Source organism: Nilaparvata lugens, chromosome 11, assembly GCF_014356525.2.
Source record: "Nilaparvata lugens isolate BPH chromosome 11, ASM1435652v1, whole genome shotgun sequence".
Classification (NCBI taxonomy): domain Eukaryota; kingdom Metazoa; phylum Arthropoda; class Insecta; order Hemiptera; family Delphacidae; genus Nilaparvata; species Nilaparvata lugens.
In genome coordinates, this window is record NC_052514.1 from 26,847,257 (window position 1) to 26,865,883 (window position 18,627).

Genomic DNA, 18,627 nt, shown 5'->3' on the forward strand with positions numbered 1-18,627 from the left:
CGTAATTCCTAAAACCTTGATGAATCCAACAATTGGGTCACTTAAAACATTAAAATTAATTTCTTTTTTACTCACTTGAAAATTACATTAACAAAAAAGTGAATTGAAGAAATACATTTCAGTTTGAATATTTTTTACATTAAATTTGACACAAATTAATCTTTTAAAGTTTTGACAGTATAATTCTCGAATGTCATAATTTTTTTGAAGTTATTTGTCTGAAGATGACTAAATAAATAAACTATACATACATATTGAAAACCTCTTCCTATATGTTAACGTTAAACCGTTGGACTAGTTTTGTACGGCTATTATAGAGTGGTGAGTGGTCTACCAGCAACAGAAATGTGCATTGATGTGATGAGCCGGCTCCAGTCTAGCGATTGATTTGTGACGAACGAATGTTGTTTACAGGTCGTTTAATTCTCCAACACATATCTGTCTCTCACTTTCCACTCTTTTGTCTAATCGTGATAATATTCCATAATAGTTCCGGGAGTGGCACTTCTTTCCTGCTATATTATGACGATGAAAGCTGAACAATCGTCTTTATCTAATAAATAATACTGTTCAGTCAAAACACGAAGGTGACTATCACCATACGAATTTACTTACACCGGTAGTCTGACAGTCAATAGTCTAATAGGAACAGATGGCCTAGGTTTGTAAGAGATTAAATCACGTTATTAAAATTCGTAAATTTTAGAACAGAAAATTTATTATGTTTCTGAAAAAGTTTTTAAATCCAGTTCGAATTTCTTATAGCAATTTTGTAAAGATTGCATTATTTTTTGGAAATCAAATAAAATTCAAAACAATTAATCTCCTTCAATCCATTATTTTTCAATTTCAATTGTTTTCTAACTACTGTGCCTTAATCTCGCAAAAATCCAAATTTTTTCATTTCATTGTTATTTTTTAACAGGTAAAACCAAAAACTATAATAATTTACACATTCAATAGTCAATAATATTTATAATTTGATTGGAATTTATAAATTTTATTGGAAATCATTTATTATTGTGATTGAATTAAGTTGATTAGCCTTTCTGAAAAATATTTTTTTTCTAAAAATAATAAATTTTTTGCTAACAATCACACATTTCAATTGGATAGCCTACTATAGTTAATAAAGAAAGAAAAAAAATAATTATGATCATCTATTTCGAATTAACACGTAATAAGAGTATTTAGAACGACTCGTGAGTTCACTCAAGTTGTTGAGTTTTAAATTTATCTATGACGTCACTAGAGCTCACTAACAAATTGTAATGGCAATATCATTAACGACGTTTATCTTGTAACAACTCTATTCAATTGGTTTTAAATATGTATAACCATTGTGAAACATGTACCAGAAAAGGAAAATTCTAATGATCTTAAAAAACCAAAAACATTGAACCCGATTAGGAAAAATGGGTGAATCACCTTCAAAACAAAATTATCAAGCACCCGACCTTTCCAACTGCAAAACAATTCATCATAATCAACAGTTGAAAAGGAATTCCATCGCAGGCCTACTGTTCTCTGAATGCAATCACCTCAAGAAGGAAATAACCAATTAAAAAGATAAACAAAACTGACTGGCAATATCATTTAACAGAAGGAACTACCGTCTGATTGAGATATACTAGCCTTAAGCCTATGGTTATGTATTCAGCACTAAAACCTAATAATAGGGTTTCATGTATACAGCCTTTGTTGTTGGCATTTTCCAATCCCCATTGCAGCAAATGTATTAATTACTAATGCTATATCTATATCTGCCAGTACAGAATTCAATAGCTTCAAAAGGAACTGAGAGCTGATTGTCTCAGATCGATTCTAGCCTTCAAATACTGTTTTAAAAGACTTGGCCGTAGTGTAAGACCCCAGTGAATCAACAATCCATAAAGGGTGGGTGAAATGTCCAAGAACGGCTTAATATCTCATGCACAAAGGTAATTTGACGGCAAGTGTGATTGGGGATCCCACTCAAATTGAAAATACTATGACTTGAAAAATCTGGTCCGCCAACTTTGATCCGCCATTTTGAATATAAAATTGTTTTTTAAATAGGAAGGTTATCAAGCGATACATGATTTCGATACCGTACGGAATTTCAAGAAAAAATGAATGGCGAAACCCGCAAATCGATATCTCAAACCGTTTCGAAGATATTCACATTATTAATCAATAATACCTGGAGAAGTATTTGAGCTTTGGAAAATAGGTTTTTAGAGTAGTATTGAAAATTGGCTGATACTAAAACTATATTGGAAAAAGTGGAAGCTCAAGAATATGACACGATTTTCACTTCCTGAATTATAAAAAAATAATTCAAGTGGCTAAAAGTTTTAAAGGAAATTTAAATTGAATTTTGAAAAAATTAAATATTTTATTGTTTTTTTAATAGACATGCTATTTAAATTGTTCATAATATCCTACCTGATTTGATATTCTTTGAAATTATCATCGAATACGGTACAGTATTATTTGAAATAAGTGAAAATTTGTATAAAAATCATTATAATACAAATAAATATGATTCAAAATTATTAAACGTAGTTTTAATCCTTATATTATAGAAGCTAAATATGATAAATGGGAAATAAATAATTGCTCTATAAAAAGTCCGTGTAGAAAAACCAAAATTTATTATTCTAAATGTATAAATGTACAGTCATAACTCACCGAGATAATTCAACATGCAATATTCGAAAATATTGTGGAAATAGGGTGGGATGTGTAAGAATTATTAAGGTGAAAGATATTAGGATAGACAGTGCAAGAAAAAAGGAAAAGCACTGACTAGCTTGTGGTAAGGAGGGGCGGGGCAGCTTCTCTTAGAATAGCTGCAATAACTATTCCTCCATATGGCATATTATTATATTGCTAGCGTTTTTTCACCAAAAATATTTAAAGATTGTCTTAACATTAAGGTGACAGAGTAGCAAGATTTTCGAATGGATCACTCGCATGAATACAAATGGCAATATTTATTACAAAAATGAACAAAAGGAGATAACAATAATGCCATTGTTAGTCTTACATAAGAGCGAGTTTCAAAATAATTAATAGATATAAAATATTGCGAGAGTAATAATAAGGAATAAACACTAAATAGGATCAAGTAATAATATGAATTAGCCACCTTCAAAAACAAAATGCTTCAGTTGCTTTGCCTAGAGAAACACAAAAATGTTATTTTCTATATTTTTTCACCGGTGCATGGCTTGAACTGAGGCAGTTTGAAAAATAAGTTTAAACTAAAATTACTTTTAGTTATTAATATTTGAAAAATGAAGTACTTGATAAGTACACGAAACCAAAGTGTGGGTCCGTGTTTTTGTAAGAAAATATTATTGTCAGAACATGTTATGTTCACACAACGTTTCTTAATAATACTAATTGCTTATAACTGCGTACAACTTATGTACAGTCTTTGTAATCATTTCATGGTAAAGAATGTGTATGCGTTTTGATTGCTGCAAGTGGAATTAGTTGAATTTGCACTTTGAGAAGTCCATCTCTGGATGTTGAGCCATAAACCTGTAATAGAATAAGAGTGTTGTTGATTAGAGAGGTGATCTGTTTAGAAGACACTGAAATGGGTTCAAGATGAGGAGAGAGTCGTTATCATTATTTTTGGTGGGTGGAAGGGGTGGAGCAGGACGGGGGGGGGGTAAAAGAATAAGCGTGTTGTTAACTAGTTGAATGCTTTTGAAAAAGATGCTTTTTTACAAACATACAATAACAATAGTTAATATCATAGCACCCTTTTTATATTTATAACACAAACATGTACATAGAGATTTATAAAAACACTTCACATGGGCTACTTTTTAACAAATTAATAAAAACAATATAAAAATCGTGTAGTACCCTTTATTTTTTAAAAATTTAAAATAGTTCAACAACTAGTTTCGACCCTAACTTAGGACATTTTCAAGTTGAAATGTTTTTGAAACTTGAAAATGAACTAAGTTAGGGTCGAAACTAGTTGTTGAACTATTTCAAAGTTTTTAAAAAATAAAGGGTACTACAAGATTTTTATATTGTTTTTATTAATAGAGTTCTATAAATAAACTAATGCACTATTTACACAAACATCTAAATACGTAACGTATCATCCCTAGACAGAAGAGGTATGGACATTATTTGGACAATAACACCAAACAACAATGAACTACCCAATTTAAGTCCACAAAACACTACTCAACTAACCATAAAAAACTCAAATTAGAGTTGATTGGTTCTGTGTTATGAGTGGGCCTAGAACTGTATAAAGTTTCGAACAAATTCGAATGAGTTTAACTGTATTGTTCTGTTGAGTTTAATAGTATTGTGCTGTAAATTGTTGGGTTGCGTTGTGAAGTGTTTTATTGTGAAGTAATGAGATAAGATTAATGTTTTCAATGTTTAACTGCTATCAGTGTAGATCTATTTAAAATAAAGTAACTCACTTCTTCAGCATCTCTTGCTTCTTGGCTTCCTCTGAGGTCGGCTTGCCCAGCTCCTTCTGTCTCTGGTCGTACATCATCTTCTCAACGAGTCCCCTGGTCTCACCATCCAGGTCTGACAGCTTGGAAGGCTCGGGGTTGATTTTCTTGGTCGATATTTCCGGATCGGTCATCACTAGGCGCGACCACCATTCCATCTGGTTCACCTTTTCCAAGTTGGCCAGCACCGATTTGCCGTCCTGCAGCACCCACATCGATTCTTCCAGTTTGATTTCGTGTTGAAGCTCGCCGTCGATTATGGCCGGATGCCCCTTCAGTCCCACACTGAAATGTTTCTTCTGAATGTTGACTATGACGTCACGCGACCGCACTGTGAAGTTCACGTTCAATGGTATCAGGATCTGAGACACAAGACGAAAAAGTGAATTTAGTTACCATCTATCGATTTGTTACATGTTTACAAGACAAAGTAAATACAAGACAAAAATGTGAATATAATGATCCATCAATTTTTATCATGATTACAAGACGAAGTAAATGCGAATGGGTTCTGAAACTCACTATAAAAAAACGTGAATTTAGCTACCATTAATCAATTTGTAACATGTTTTCAAGACAAAGAAAATACAATACAGTTCTCAAACGCAAGACAAAAAATGAGTATATTCATTTAGGCCTACCAAATAATTTGTACCATTAATACTAGACAACATGGGTTTCTTACAATCGATAAACAGCAAGGCTGAGCTAACAGAGCCAAGTACGCAAGTTCAACTTAATCCAGGGTTAAATCAAGCTCTTATCAAGGATTGAATCTGCTACAATTCAGGGTTAAACCAAGCTGTAATCCAGGATTGAATCAAGCTATGGTGGCATGTATTAAATCCAAGTTTAAACCATGAGCTTATTCTACACGAACTTGGAGGTTGATCAACTGTGGTCACATGCATTAAATCCAAGTTTAAACCATGAACTAATTCCATACGAACTTGGAGGATGATAAACTTTAATTTAATGTAATTTTCAGCATTTTATATACCAACATTTAAATACTACGGTATTCTAAAATAGAAATATTTAATTTCAGGTGGAAGAGGACTACCAAACACTAGGCGGTGGGAGCGAGGAGAGAGGCTGGTATATCCCCCGGCCAGCACTCTGTCGCAATTCAACCACTTGCACCTGCCAGACTGCCCGGTCCATTCAGACTGTCACTGACTGGCTGTCACCCACACCTTCTAGCAATTCCAGCACACAGGTCATTAACAAACTATTAGATAGATCGATAAATGTCCCTTTATTTGCACTTTATAGATTTTTAATATGAACTATAATATTACACTACACAATATGGTCCATTAATAACATTTATTTAATATAGAATCGTGATTAATTTGTTCACAAATAACTTAAAAATTAGTTTACCAATCAGTACGCAAATTAGTTAATGTGTAATGGAAATGACCTTAACAGAGAATGGAATAGGCCAAAATATGTTGTCAAAAGCACTAAAAAAAGTAAATTCGTATGGCTTTTGTTGGTGGGGAGTCCCTCGCGGGAAGGTCCTACCGCCTGAATATATAATTTAAGCACTTTCGACCTTACACAGGACTTACTAAGACAGCGCTTTACTAATAAGGCTAATAAAGCTAAAAATGAGCTTCACTCGCTTACTAATAAGATAAATGATTGTGAATAGTTTTATACACAGTATCAACTTGATACATGAAAACGACTGATATTGTCAAACCGACTGGTTTATTAAAACAATGTGATATACTAGTATCGTTTACAACACCATTATCATTTTCTAGACAGAGATTAAATTATTAGTTGTCCATACACTGTCAATATGGCTGTTTAGCTTCAGCCCGGGAAGTTTTACTGCTTGATTCTTTATGAAAAATATTGGATAATACTAATATTTCTTAAATATTGAACAAATATGAAAAATATTTATAATTTTATTATATATATAATACACATTTTTTTTAAATGGAATAATTTTTATTTTTTATTATAAAACATTACAAAAATGTAGTCCGCCTTGTCTGATATTGAGTTTGCAATGTGCAGAGCGGCTCTTCAGGGTCCCTGTTGCTGACTGCAGCCAACCTGGCCGCACTGCGGATAGAGACGACATCTGCCGGACACCGTAGCGGCGGCAAGGACTTGGATGCGGCGTCGGTGGCCTCCTCGACGCACTTCACCGTCGTCAACGGAATGCCTCACTGCCGACGCAAGGCGCCCTCGCACGGCTTCTGCCGCAAGCACCAGCTCACCACCATAGTCGTCACTACCTGCGGACTCTTCATGATCGCACTACTACTTGCCATCTACTGGATTGACCGTACGTTCAATTCTTCTACATTCTCTCAGTTTTTATACCTTTCCTTCATTTTTGTTTTCCACAATCAAATACGCTGAACACTCTTCAAAGTCTCGAAGTTCGTATACAATCTCTTCCTTTATTTCATTCAATTTTACAACGCTATAGACTACTAATCTTGCTGTAGGCAACTGATTTAGCCTCACCACAGATTCATACCTGTATCTTGTACCACAGATCTAGTCTGTAACCTTACATAGCACTTTAATCTACCTGTGAGTAGATTCAACTCAAATCGCCTCAACTCCAATTCACTTGTTATCTACTTGATTGAATAATGAGAGTTGAGTCAACTGAATTTCAATTAGTTTGTCATCTACCTTATTGATTGTGAGTAGAATAAGCCATGATGGACTTGAGAATCATAATTTTAATGTCTGCTCATTTGATTGATAGGGGTTCAAACAGTTTTATTGATTTAAATCTTCTTAAAATGTATGAATTCAGAGCTACTTATTATAATTTGTATTTTCCATCTATTATTTTATTAATTTTAAGAAGGGTACATATTGATTCAAATCAATATGTTCTAAATTTATTGAATGATTTCCTTTTGTATTGCCTGATTTCTAGTTGATTCTAAATCTCAAGACATTAATCTAAATCTAGTATATTGGTGTCTACTAGAGCAACTAAATATTCTTCTCATAAATCTATTCGCCATCTACTCAATTATAAATACTGAGTTGACTAGTTCATAAGTAGAATCAACTTGTAAGAAACATGCTAAAGTTTCTGGCGTTGAATGGACGGCTACTTGAAGCTCCATTAGATAAAAGTTAAATAATTAGTGCAGTTTACACAGTGCCAATTTCAACTAAATTTAATTTTAAACTGGATTAAATCCATATTGTCTCGTTTGTTATGTGGTTCATTCAGATCAGGCCACCAGATGATTCAATTCGGTTTAAGCTTTCACTGAGCAAATGGCACCAAGTTACACAAAGTAACCCGATTCAAGGTGGCTCGGAGAAACAATATCCGACTGCATTCCAATAAATCGAAGTCTTATACTAATGTGGACATCATACTCATGCAAAAATCTAACATGATATTTTCTATTTTTCAGAGCGAGCGCAGAGTATACAGCGACTATCGTAAACCTAGGCCAGTAGTGAGAACAAGTCCAAGAATACTCGCTGAAAGCAGTATTACAACGGAGGTGAACTCCAAGTATTTTATAGTTAACAGACTGCATATGAATTATGTCAGTAAACTATAATTTATTGTGATAAAAAGGAAGTGATAGAATGATTATTTCAAAAGAGATAGTCCAATTAGTGAAATGCTTTGTTAGAAACAAAATCTAGATGTATAGTTTTTCAATTTAATAATTTAATTAATATATTATTTAATCAAAAATGCGATAAAAGCATGCATTTTTGAGATCTTAAGTGTCTAATACAAGTATTCAAGTGAAGATGAAATTTGATTAATTTTATACGGCATAGGATATTCCCTGACCGAGCACAATTCCCATACGAGTTTTGAAAACTTATTCAAGTTGCTGATTTTTGTATAAATACCATCGTTATTGGAGTTCTTGAATCTTGAGTGTAGAATTAAATCGAAATGTATTTAAAAATTATTGAGTACTTTCAGTAGTTAACAGAAATATGTGAGTAGACCTTATTAATTTAAGAGCTTTGATACGAGAAATTTTTCTATACGTTATGTGTCGATTGATGTTGCTCCTGAAGGAATTCCTTTCATTTAATGGATTGAGGTTGAAATAATAAATGAATAATTTATATGAATTCAGACAATGATATTCATGAACGATTTTATTTTTGCAATGCCTCATGAAATTGGAAATGCAAGAACATTGCACTCATACTAGTGGAAGTAGCGTGCATCAGTTCATTTGAACCATAATATTTAGCAGTAACTGGAATTAGGCCCTATCAATTTCGACAAAATGTATATTAACTCGTTGGTGAGAAAAGGAAATAAGTGCCTGTGCCAATATTTATTTAATTTATAATAGACTAAATGTTAAAAAATACTCAGAATATGGTACTTAGTCTGTGATGTTAAGATTTGAAGAGAAGCAGAGCTGTAAACTTGATGGTATTATTTTTATATTATATTTATAATATGGTTAAACACTATAAAGATTTCATGATCGTGCAAAAGAATTATGTAAAAGCAGAAATTGGAATTCTGAGTGTGAAAATGATGAGAATAGATTATTTGAAAATTGATTTGTAACATTATTAATTGGAAGGCTTTATTATTTATTTTGAAGTGTCATACATATTTGTAAATGAATTAAAATCGATTCGAAGTGGTACATATGACTTTTTGTCACTTTCCTATTTATTTTATTCTAGCTAAGATTAGTATAAATACAGCAACCAAGTATACGAATTAAAATATAAGTTGAATCAAACAATCGATCATAAGCGAAAAATCAGTGAATTTTGAGTTGGATAGAATAAAAGCATGTGGACTGAATAGACAAGTGACCTCCAATTGAGAAAATCGCTGGACCAGACCTTCGTGACCAGTGAAGTTAAAAAAGAAACAATTTTATTGAAACTTACAAAATAATCAAGTTTTGAGTAAACAGGTTGATAAACTATTGTTAACTGAATCAACAGAGGTATGCAACATTTCCCAAACTATACTATATATTATATAAATCTAAACAGTTTTTTCTTTAGGGCTACTTTAGAACTAACTTGAAAATGGCATTAGTAGCCGAAACATGTCATGTCAAAATAATTCAAAAGAGTACTCAGATTTATATTTTCATTTACATCTAAACAGGTAGGCCTATTGCTCTGCAGGTAACCTACACATTTCTGACCAGCGACAATTCTACTTTTAGGTGATAAATAAACAAAATATTATTATTGACTGACAGGTAACCCGTGCTCCGCAAGGGTGCAATTAGAAACTTGACAAACTGAAAACTTGAAGTAATAAAATCTTGAAGAATTGAAAATAGGCCTACAACCATCCTCGGTGAATAAATAATCTATATGAAAAACTTCAAGTTAATCAGTCCAGTAGTTCAGACGTGATGATGCGTCATTCGTGAATTTCCTATCCCGTACGTGTATAAGCCAGTTCAGGCTTACGTGTATAAGCCGGTGTATAAGCCAGTTCAGGCTACGTGTATAAGCCGGTGCCGAAAAAGGGCACCTTATCATTACTGGAACTGCCATTCTCAATGCCTAACACACACTATCCAAGCACACCAGATCGGTGAAAACCAATAGTTCATAAATAAAAAATAGTGTTTTAACCGCACTAAAAATGGTTCAATAACTATGTCTTAATAAGAAATTAAAAGGAAAATAATGTGAACCTGGACCACGCTATAGTTGCAGTCTTAGACCAGTTATAGAATAGACACGGCCCATTGTATATTCATACTGAAAGTCGATGAAGCCAACATCTACTGCCAAATCCACCCATCTTGACGTCACAACAGTGACGTCACGCATCGTATAGAAATAATTACATTGTTGTTAAACATAGCTTGTTTTCCATAGCAGATTGTTATTTATTTATGTAATTATTATTTATGAAAATGGTAATCTACTGCGCAGCATATAATTACACTGAAATTTTTAGGAAAAAAGTGGAATATCTTTTCATGCGTAAGTTGAAAATTTATACACATAAATATTGTAAGTTGTAACTGTAATATTATCCTTGGTTATGATGTAAGTGAACTCATTGCAGCATGACAATAAATTAGTTTTGTAGGCTACCGTACCTTATTATTTTCAAAACACATAACTTTGAAGCCGATATCACATAACACAATATAACTTAACCGATATTGTTTTTGCCCGTAGCTAGAAATAACCTAAAAACACCATGAATCTGAAATAGACACAATCTGAAAGTTTTCCATACGATGCGTGACGTCACTGTTGTGACGTCAAGATGGGTGGATTTGGCAGTAGATGTTGGCTTCAGAGGCTAGACTTCCCAGCGTGTCTATTCTATAACTGGTGTAAGGTCGCAGTGGAGTAAGATAGGGTAACAGCGTTGCCGATTTTCTGCTTGCCACTGCCTTCTATAGAGGATAGCTGGTACCGGTACCGGTATATCTTATGTGATTCTTGTTTGAAATAATCAATTATATTTAATTCTTCAAGAAAATATATTTTCAATAATTAAATAATGAATTTTCATAATTGAGTTTAAATATTTTCTACATTGTTAGAAAACAATCTGGCATCGACGCGGGGCTAGAAAAAGATTGTTATCAGTTTTGTCGAAAGATAGCAACACCAATGTTAATCAAATACTGTAATCATAATCTGGACCTCACTTTAGTATTTGTGGGCTTCAAATAGTAGGTGAGTAATAGAACAAGAAAACTGGCGATTTCAATGAGAGAAAATGTTAAAAGTAGATGAACTGGAATGAAAATTAAAGTACAGTTAGTTACAGTAGGTAAAGTTACGTTCAGTATAGTGAGGTCCACGTTATAATGGCAGTTTTTTAATAGCAATGGTATTGCTATCCAATTTTATCCGGGTGACCGAATTTTATTTTTATCCGGGTGACCGAAACTTCTGGAGAGGCTTAGTTGATGAGGATAAGTACCGACTGGGGTACGAGTGGCCACCGCAGTAAGTAAGTAAGTAAGTATTGCTATCCTTGTCTTTCGTTCAACAAAGCGGATAGCTCTTTCTCGCTTTGCTCTGTTGCCAGATCGTCTTAAATGAAGAATTAATAATTAACATAATATTTCATCTTAATTATGTAAATTCATTATTAAATAATTGAAAAATATAATTTATTAGTTAATAAAATATAGCTTAATAATTGAAAATTTCAAACGAGAATGAACAGTTAATATTACATTAATAAACCTGTATCAGCTACCGTCAATAGAAGGCATTGACAAGACAGAGGTTCGGCAACGTTGTTCTCCTATCTTTCTCTACTGCCATTATAACGTGGACCTCACTATAGTAAGCTTAGTGTAGTTAGTGTGGTTCAAGTGTGGTAATACAGTAGTAGAAAGGAAGACAGTTTTTGTAGATAGAAGTAACTTACTTCTAAATCGCCAAGCGTTTGTGTCCATCTGTAGTTGGGCAAGTCACAGCCATTGCCAATGTTCGGTTTCAGCTTGTCCGGTTCGTCATCTTCATCGGAATCTTTCTTATCGTTATCTTTCTTATCTTTATCTTTCTCGGTTTTAGTTGGTGAGGAACTAGTTTTATCATCACTGGAATCACCTGAAGCCTCAGGAGCATCTTTCGTTTTCGATTTTTTCTGAAAAAATTACATTCAACTTGAAATGGAGACAAGATTAAGAATAATTGAGGATGGAAGATTTCATTAGAAATTGCAGTTCAACCAACTGCTGGAATATTTTATATTCATTGTATAATTTGATATAATTATTATACAGTAAAAAATGAATATTTATTTATCACTTATTGACAAATATGAGGTAATATAGTTGGCTTACGCTCCAAATTACATCAATCTCTAATCAAAATTTAGGAAGTGTCTCGATTAGACCAGGTTTCAATTATACCAGGTCCTATTCTACAATGAAGCTGAAAACCTGGCATAATCAAACTATTGGGTTAATCGAGATGGAATGCTTCGATTAACCCTAGTTCGATTATACCATGTGGTATAAACGAAACCTGGTCTAATCGAGACACAGGACCTGGTATAATCGAACTACTGGGTTAATGGAAGGATGGGTTAATAATTGATGGTTAAATGGAATGCTACACAATTGAGAGGTTATGGTCATAGATTGAATTCTTCATTGATGAATGAATTCCTCAAATATAGAATTCCTTTTATAAAAACCTATAACGCCTACAAACCTACTATAATATATCTTATTTTCAAATGGATGAACATTTTCTTACAATGCAATTAATAAATAGACTTGTTACAGCAAATTCACATTTAGAAATAATTTAATAAGTGACTAGGCTACACCATTCTAGATACCATCTTCTATATTATGATTCCTTTTCTCTATTCATTGATATTTATCATAAAAAAGTAATTGAACGAACGAAGTGAGGTCCATGTTTTGACTCAGATTTTCTTTCGTCTGTCTGTATGTATGTAACGCATTTACGGCAAAAATCGTTGATAGAATTCTATCATATTTGGCAGGAATATTCCTTTTTTAGCAGCGAGTCGATGTAGCCTACACAAGGTTTTTTGAAATTTTGCATTTTAAGGATAATATGAAAGGAAAAGGAATTTCCTCCGTACTCTGATATCACTATGTTATTATTTATCATCTACTATGAAGATAGGATTAATCAGACTATAGAGTTATTCATGATCAATCAGCTGAAAAGTGGATTATTCATTTCATGCATTACACAGATGTCTGGAGAAGCCGGTGAACAGGTAAAACCAGATACTTGTGGATGAGAAAACTGCGTGAGGTCTACTGTTCACTGAACTACTAGTAAAATAAAATAAAAGGAACAAAGTGATATTTGATTAATTTCTACTTTAAAATATTATTTTCATCCTTTCTCCATTTTAGCAGCCTAGAGATCCCAGTTCAAACCCGCTCATCACCAAAAGTTTTTGAACAGGTTGCTCCCGAGTTATCGGATGGGTACGTTAAACTGTCGGTCCCGGCTGAAGTATGACAATAGTAAGGTCCATTAACGGGTTAAATGATTATAATAGGGCGAGGTGGAACTTCCGTTAGGAACTCCCCACCAATAAAAGCCATACGAATATTATTATAATAATCATTTTTGTTGTCACCTCATCCAGTTCCTTTTGTAATGCTTCTGCTTCCTCGTCGGTGAGTTCGGTGATGTTGGCTGACTGATTCATGAATGCTTGGCTTGCTCTCCTCTCCTCCTCCTCCTTGGCTCTGATTCTCTCCTGTCTCTTTCTCTCATTCTGTTCCATTTCTGCTTTCTTCTTAGCATGGGCTGACACAGCGGCTGTTTCGTATCTCTTGAAGGCTGACATTACCATCTGCAATAAACGATTATTTCGATGGTTGTGATAAAAGTTTTTGGTTTTTTACCGTTTTCGGTAAAAGGTAATAGTATATTTCGCACCTAGGGCCGAAAATGAGACTTTTCCGGCTCGAAATCGGTTTTCAAGTCCGAGGCCGTAGGCCGAGGACTAGAAAAGATTGAGATGCCGGAAACACATTTTTGCCCATGGTGCGAACGCTATTTTTCGCCACACATAAAAATAAAACAATATTTAAATATGAGAATAATTGTTTATTAGGCACTTCCGAAAGCAAAACGGAAAGTCATAGCTCTAGCAAATCTGAGGTAATCTGAATATCAGGAAATTGTCCAAGTATTTTAATTTTTTAATCTGATTTGTCTAAATAACCTAAAAGATTATGTTCAATTATGTTTTAATGTGGGATGTTGAGTTTATACTTTTTTATTCTTTCAAGTGACAATAAGATGATATTATTATAAATATTTTGATTCTTGAATAATAAACACAAATAATAAAAAGTTTTTTGATCAGCTGTTTTAGCACACTTGAAATTTGGCCAATATGAATGTCAACGTCAACAATGCTTGTTGTCATTGACTTCGGAAGTTTAGGTTAGAAGTTCTATCCTACTCTTAAAATCGAATTTGAATAGTTTATAATATATATCTTATCTGTATTTTATTCATCCAAATAAAATGATAGTATCTTATTGCAGAATACTTACTCAATTCTAGAAGCATAAACTGATTCCGTTTCATAAACCATTTTGTAAACACGTTCACATCAAATCAGAATCAGCTGACTTCAAGGTTATTTTACAGCCCTAGGGCCGTAAAACTTTTACCGGTCTGATCAGAAAACAATCATTTTCGGCCTCCATATGACGCACGAAAACCAGCTCATTACATTCAAGTGGGGCGAAATAGTATATTTCGCACCTAGGGCCGAAAATGAGACTTTTCCGGCTTGAAATCTGTTTTCAAGTCCGAGGCCGTAGGCCGAGGACTAGAAAAGATTGAGAGCCGGAAAAACATTTTTGCCAGTGGTGAGAACGCTATTTTTCGCCACACAGAAAAATAAACAATATATGTATATGAGAATAATTGTTTATTAAGCACTTCCGAAAGCAGAAGTGGAAGGTCATAGCTCTAGCAAATCTGAATATCAGGAAATTGTCCAAGTATTTTTATTTTTTATTCTGATTTGTCTAAATAACCTAAAAGATTATGTTCAATTATGTGGGAGGTTGAGTTTATACTTTTTTATTCTTTCAAATGACAATAAGATGATATTATTATAAATGTTTCAATTATTGAATAATAAACACAAATAATGAAAAGTTTTTGATCAGCTGTTTTAGCACACTTGAAATTTGGCCAATCTGAATGTCAACGTCAACAATGCTTGTTGTCATCGACTTCGGAAGTTTAGGTTAGAAGTTCTATCCTACTTTGAAAAGTAGAATTTGAATAGTTTATAATATCTCATTTGTATTTCATTCATCCAAATAAAATGATAGTATCTTATTGCAAAAACTTTATTCAATTCTAGAAGCATAAACTGATTCAGTTTCATAAACTATTTTGTAAACACGTTCACATCAAATCAGAATCAGCTGACTTCAAGGTTATATTACAGCCCTAGGGCCCTAAAAATTTTACCGGCCTGGTCAGAAAACAATCACTTTCGGCCTCCATAAGACTCATGTAAACCAGCTCATTACATCCAAGTGAGGCGAAAAAGTATTTTATTGTGAAAAGAAATATTACAATATTGCGATTCACATAAAACTAGCAGCTTTTGTTGATAAGGAAGTATTGATGTTATGTATTGTATGTTAAGTATTGATGTTATGAGGAATGCTGATAGTTGGAGCGTATCTCAGTAGCACTATCTGGCCGGACGATTTAAAACAGTTCAAATTGAATCTTATTATAGCGAAATTAAGATATTAAAATTTATCAAACAAACTGAATAGGTGATGCTCTTTTAATTAATCATTCACCTATCTTTCGATCTATTTCAAATTTTCTCTTTCATATATCATATTCGATGTTTCATCAAAAACTGGAAATCGATTAAGTTATTCAAGTACCTATCACTTAAATATTAAATGATTAGGAGAAATTATATTTTTTCTCTTTACTCTTTACAGTTAGGATTAATATCACTTTTCATCGCCACCGCCGGTTGATAATGGGTAATCTACACTACATAACATATTTTACGTGATTTACCTAAAGTGTACCTTATCACTATTTTTGAAATATCAGATAGCTTCAAGAAGTAACGAGTAGTTTCATTAAAAGAACTATGTACTGAAGTTGATAGAGATAGAACATAAGAGTGCTTGTGAATAGATATCTGTTGTAAATTGTGCTTTTTTAATTGACACTTTATTTATTAAAAGTTTACCATTTATGAACAAGATAAAAATAAAATAAAACATTATCTTTGAACGTATCCCATAAAACTCTAACTAGTTATTTACTTGTAAACAGTTTGTTGCTAAAACAGTCAGTCACCTTGACAACCGTGTTCACATGATATCCACGAAGGGCTAGCCTACATCATATCTAAAACTCTCATTCTACTTTCTGAGTGAGGAGAATATTACAACCTATGTCTATTTGGAATGCTGTCCCGACCGTTGAATGAGGGTTCTTGCTATTAGTTTTTGAAGGTTGAAATCTACACAGTAAAAAGGCTGGTTATGGATTAATAAATAATAATGGTTGAAGAAAATAATTAGCCTAAATACTCACATTTTCAGCAGCTTTGTCGCCTCCTCCAGTGTAAAAGTCTGTTTTGCGAGCCAAGAAACTGAATATGGTATCTAGCAACTGAAAAAATTAATTAGCTTATTAAAACAGAATATGCACTGCATAAAATAGCCTGAATGGAGGTATCTCCTAGTATTTACATTTTCTTGTTAACCTAATATAAATTCAAGTTACTTCAAGCATGAGCCTACATTTAAAGTCAAGGAAATCAACAAAAAAATGAACATTGTTATAAAAGATGTGAAATTGTTCTATTGCAATAAATACACGAAATGTTGTCATTTCGGTTGATGCGCAGAATCAACATATAGTAACCCACTAAAATGAAAGATTGTTTCCCGACATTTGCACAGAAAGCTGTTTAATCGTTTGTCTTCTTTTTATCAGACTGTTCGTCTCAGTACCTCCAAGAATGTAATTCCTCGGTGGCTGTTTAAGAGGAGCTATAATAAAGCGAACGAGTTGTTAGATGACAACTTGAGTGACCTGACTAACACCGCAGACAATTTGGTGAACTAAGTTTATTTGCATCTGTGTCAATTACTACGAAACAATCTTCCAGGAATGCCTGCCAGGTCATTGATCTAGACATTGGAAATAATTATTGGAGATTTTCGACTATAATGTCGAACTACCTTTATAATCAGACTATAAAGTAGATACTAATTTCAACGCTGAAGTGTGTCATGGCAGTCCTCATTTCCCCCTTACACCGCTGCAATTACAACCTTATCTTTTGACTGGACTATCTAGGTGACACAAAACTAAAAAAGATATCCTGGATTTTATTGTTTTGAATGGCAGCCATGGACCATCTTGTAGTGAGTATCTGATCAACAAGACTTTAACATGATCCTATTTTTACATGTACAATAATTGTAGGAGAAACTTTACATTGAGCTTTGAGTACGGTACGCCAGTAGTACCAATATCGGTAAATACACTAACCTAACAACTCGATTTTACTAAAATAACTTATCTCCAATCTCCATAAATAAAAAAAGTCATCATTGGGGCACTCAAATTAAGTCTAGTCTAATTGTCAATTTTTCAGTAAATTTCAATGTTGAAATCACTGAATTTAAAAATGGGCAGTCTTAATATTATGATGTAGGTAATTCCTTAGCCTTGACCCTGGATAGGGGTCTAACCGGGCAACTAAAGTTGTTGCTGAGGAATTGCAGCTTTAGATTTTTTCGTAGGATAACTTGATAATGGAATATCAAGTAGGCCCTGATGATATGGTATGGACAAAGTATCTATTCTGTGGTATGAATACTGATATCAGCTTAGTTATATACTGAAATAGCACTTGATATGGAATATCAAAATATACTGAGTTACGGTTCTAAAAATACATGTATTCCAAGGGTAAAATCTAGTAACTAGACTTTTAGAATAATATTTAAATTTAAAATAAAACAATTGCGCAAGGTTGTGATATACATGACTGTGCAGTGTGCAATCACTTGTTATAAGTAGTAACCTAGCTACCTAACAGCATACATAAAGGCAATTCAATAAGTGACTCTTATAATAAGTATCAACAAATTAGTTGTTTATTTACCTCTGGGACTCCTCCCTCATGTTGCTGAGCCATTGCCAGAAGCATTGTATCAAATCTTTCAGGATCTTTAGACATTGTTATTATTTGCTAACCTAAAATTCAGTCAGACTGGAATTTAAACTCTGATAAAAATGAATCTTTAGAAACTAATAGAAAAATGAAAAGCAAAAACACTCGAATAGTGAAAAAATAAAATATATAGCTTAAATCCAACAGAATACACAATATTTTATCTAGCAAATTTTGTATTACAAAAACTGCCGAGCAAAGTTAAACATGTGCAAGGGAGCGCTGCGCAACGTTCACAAAACAGTAGTTTAGTTTGATAGAGATGAGAATGAGCAAGAGTGCTGTTTTTATTGATAAAACATTTGCTACAGCGCGACAACCTGTGGATAAACTATAAAAAACTCAATTTTATTTGAGTTACAAACAAAGATCTAAGACGAAATATTTCTGTATAAGTATGTTTGATATTAAATTATACAATTTTATCATTTGAAT

The 18,627-nt window shown here is 33.2% G+C and overlaps 1 protein-coding gene and 1 non-coding gene across 2 annotated transcripts in view; one reads left to right on the forward strand and one right to left on the reverse strand.

Moving 5' to 3' along the window:
- Positions 1–9,124, forward strand: part of LOC111052793 — a 32,983-nt gene extending 23,859 nt beyond the window's left edge. Inside the window, exons 2-4 of the transcript XR_005572491.1 lie at positions 5,530–5,700; positions 6,519–6,792; positions 7,901–9,124. This is a non-coding gene — a transcript (uncharacterized LOC111052793). The remainder of the gene's footprint in view (positions 1–5,529; positions 5,701–6,518; positions 6,793–7,900) is intronic.
- Positions 2,614–18,486, reverse strand: LOC111052792 (nuclear migration protein nudC). The gene is made up of 6 exons (XM_022339579.2): positions 18,124–18,486; positions 16,539–16,616; positions 13,567–13,785; positions 11,860–12,078; positions 4,446–4,843; positions 2,614–3,531 (listed from the first exon to the last, which is right to left on the reverse strand). The coding sequence occupies exons 1-6, from the start codon at positions 18,196–18,198 to the stop codon at positions 3,480–3,482; spliced, it is 1,041 nt and encodes a 346-aa protein (XP_022195271.1). The 5' UTR covers positions 18,199–18,486; the 3' UTR covers positions 2,614–3,479.
- Positions 18,487–18,627: the final 141 nt, after the last annotated feature.

Coding starts and splice junctions, on each gene's coding strand:
- LOC111052792 (XM_022339579.2), bottom strand. CDS start 18,198: ATGTCTAAAGATCCTGAAAGATTTGATACAATGCTTCTGGCAATGGCT. Junction 4,844..11,859: donor AAACGCTTGGCGATTTAGAA/GTAAGTTACTTC, acceptor CTTGTGTCTCAG/ATCCTGATACCATTGAACGT. Junction 3,532..4,445: donor AAGCAAGAGATGCTGAAGAA/GTGAGTTACTTT, acceptor ATTCTATTACAG/GTTTATGGCTCAACATCCAG.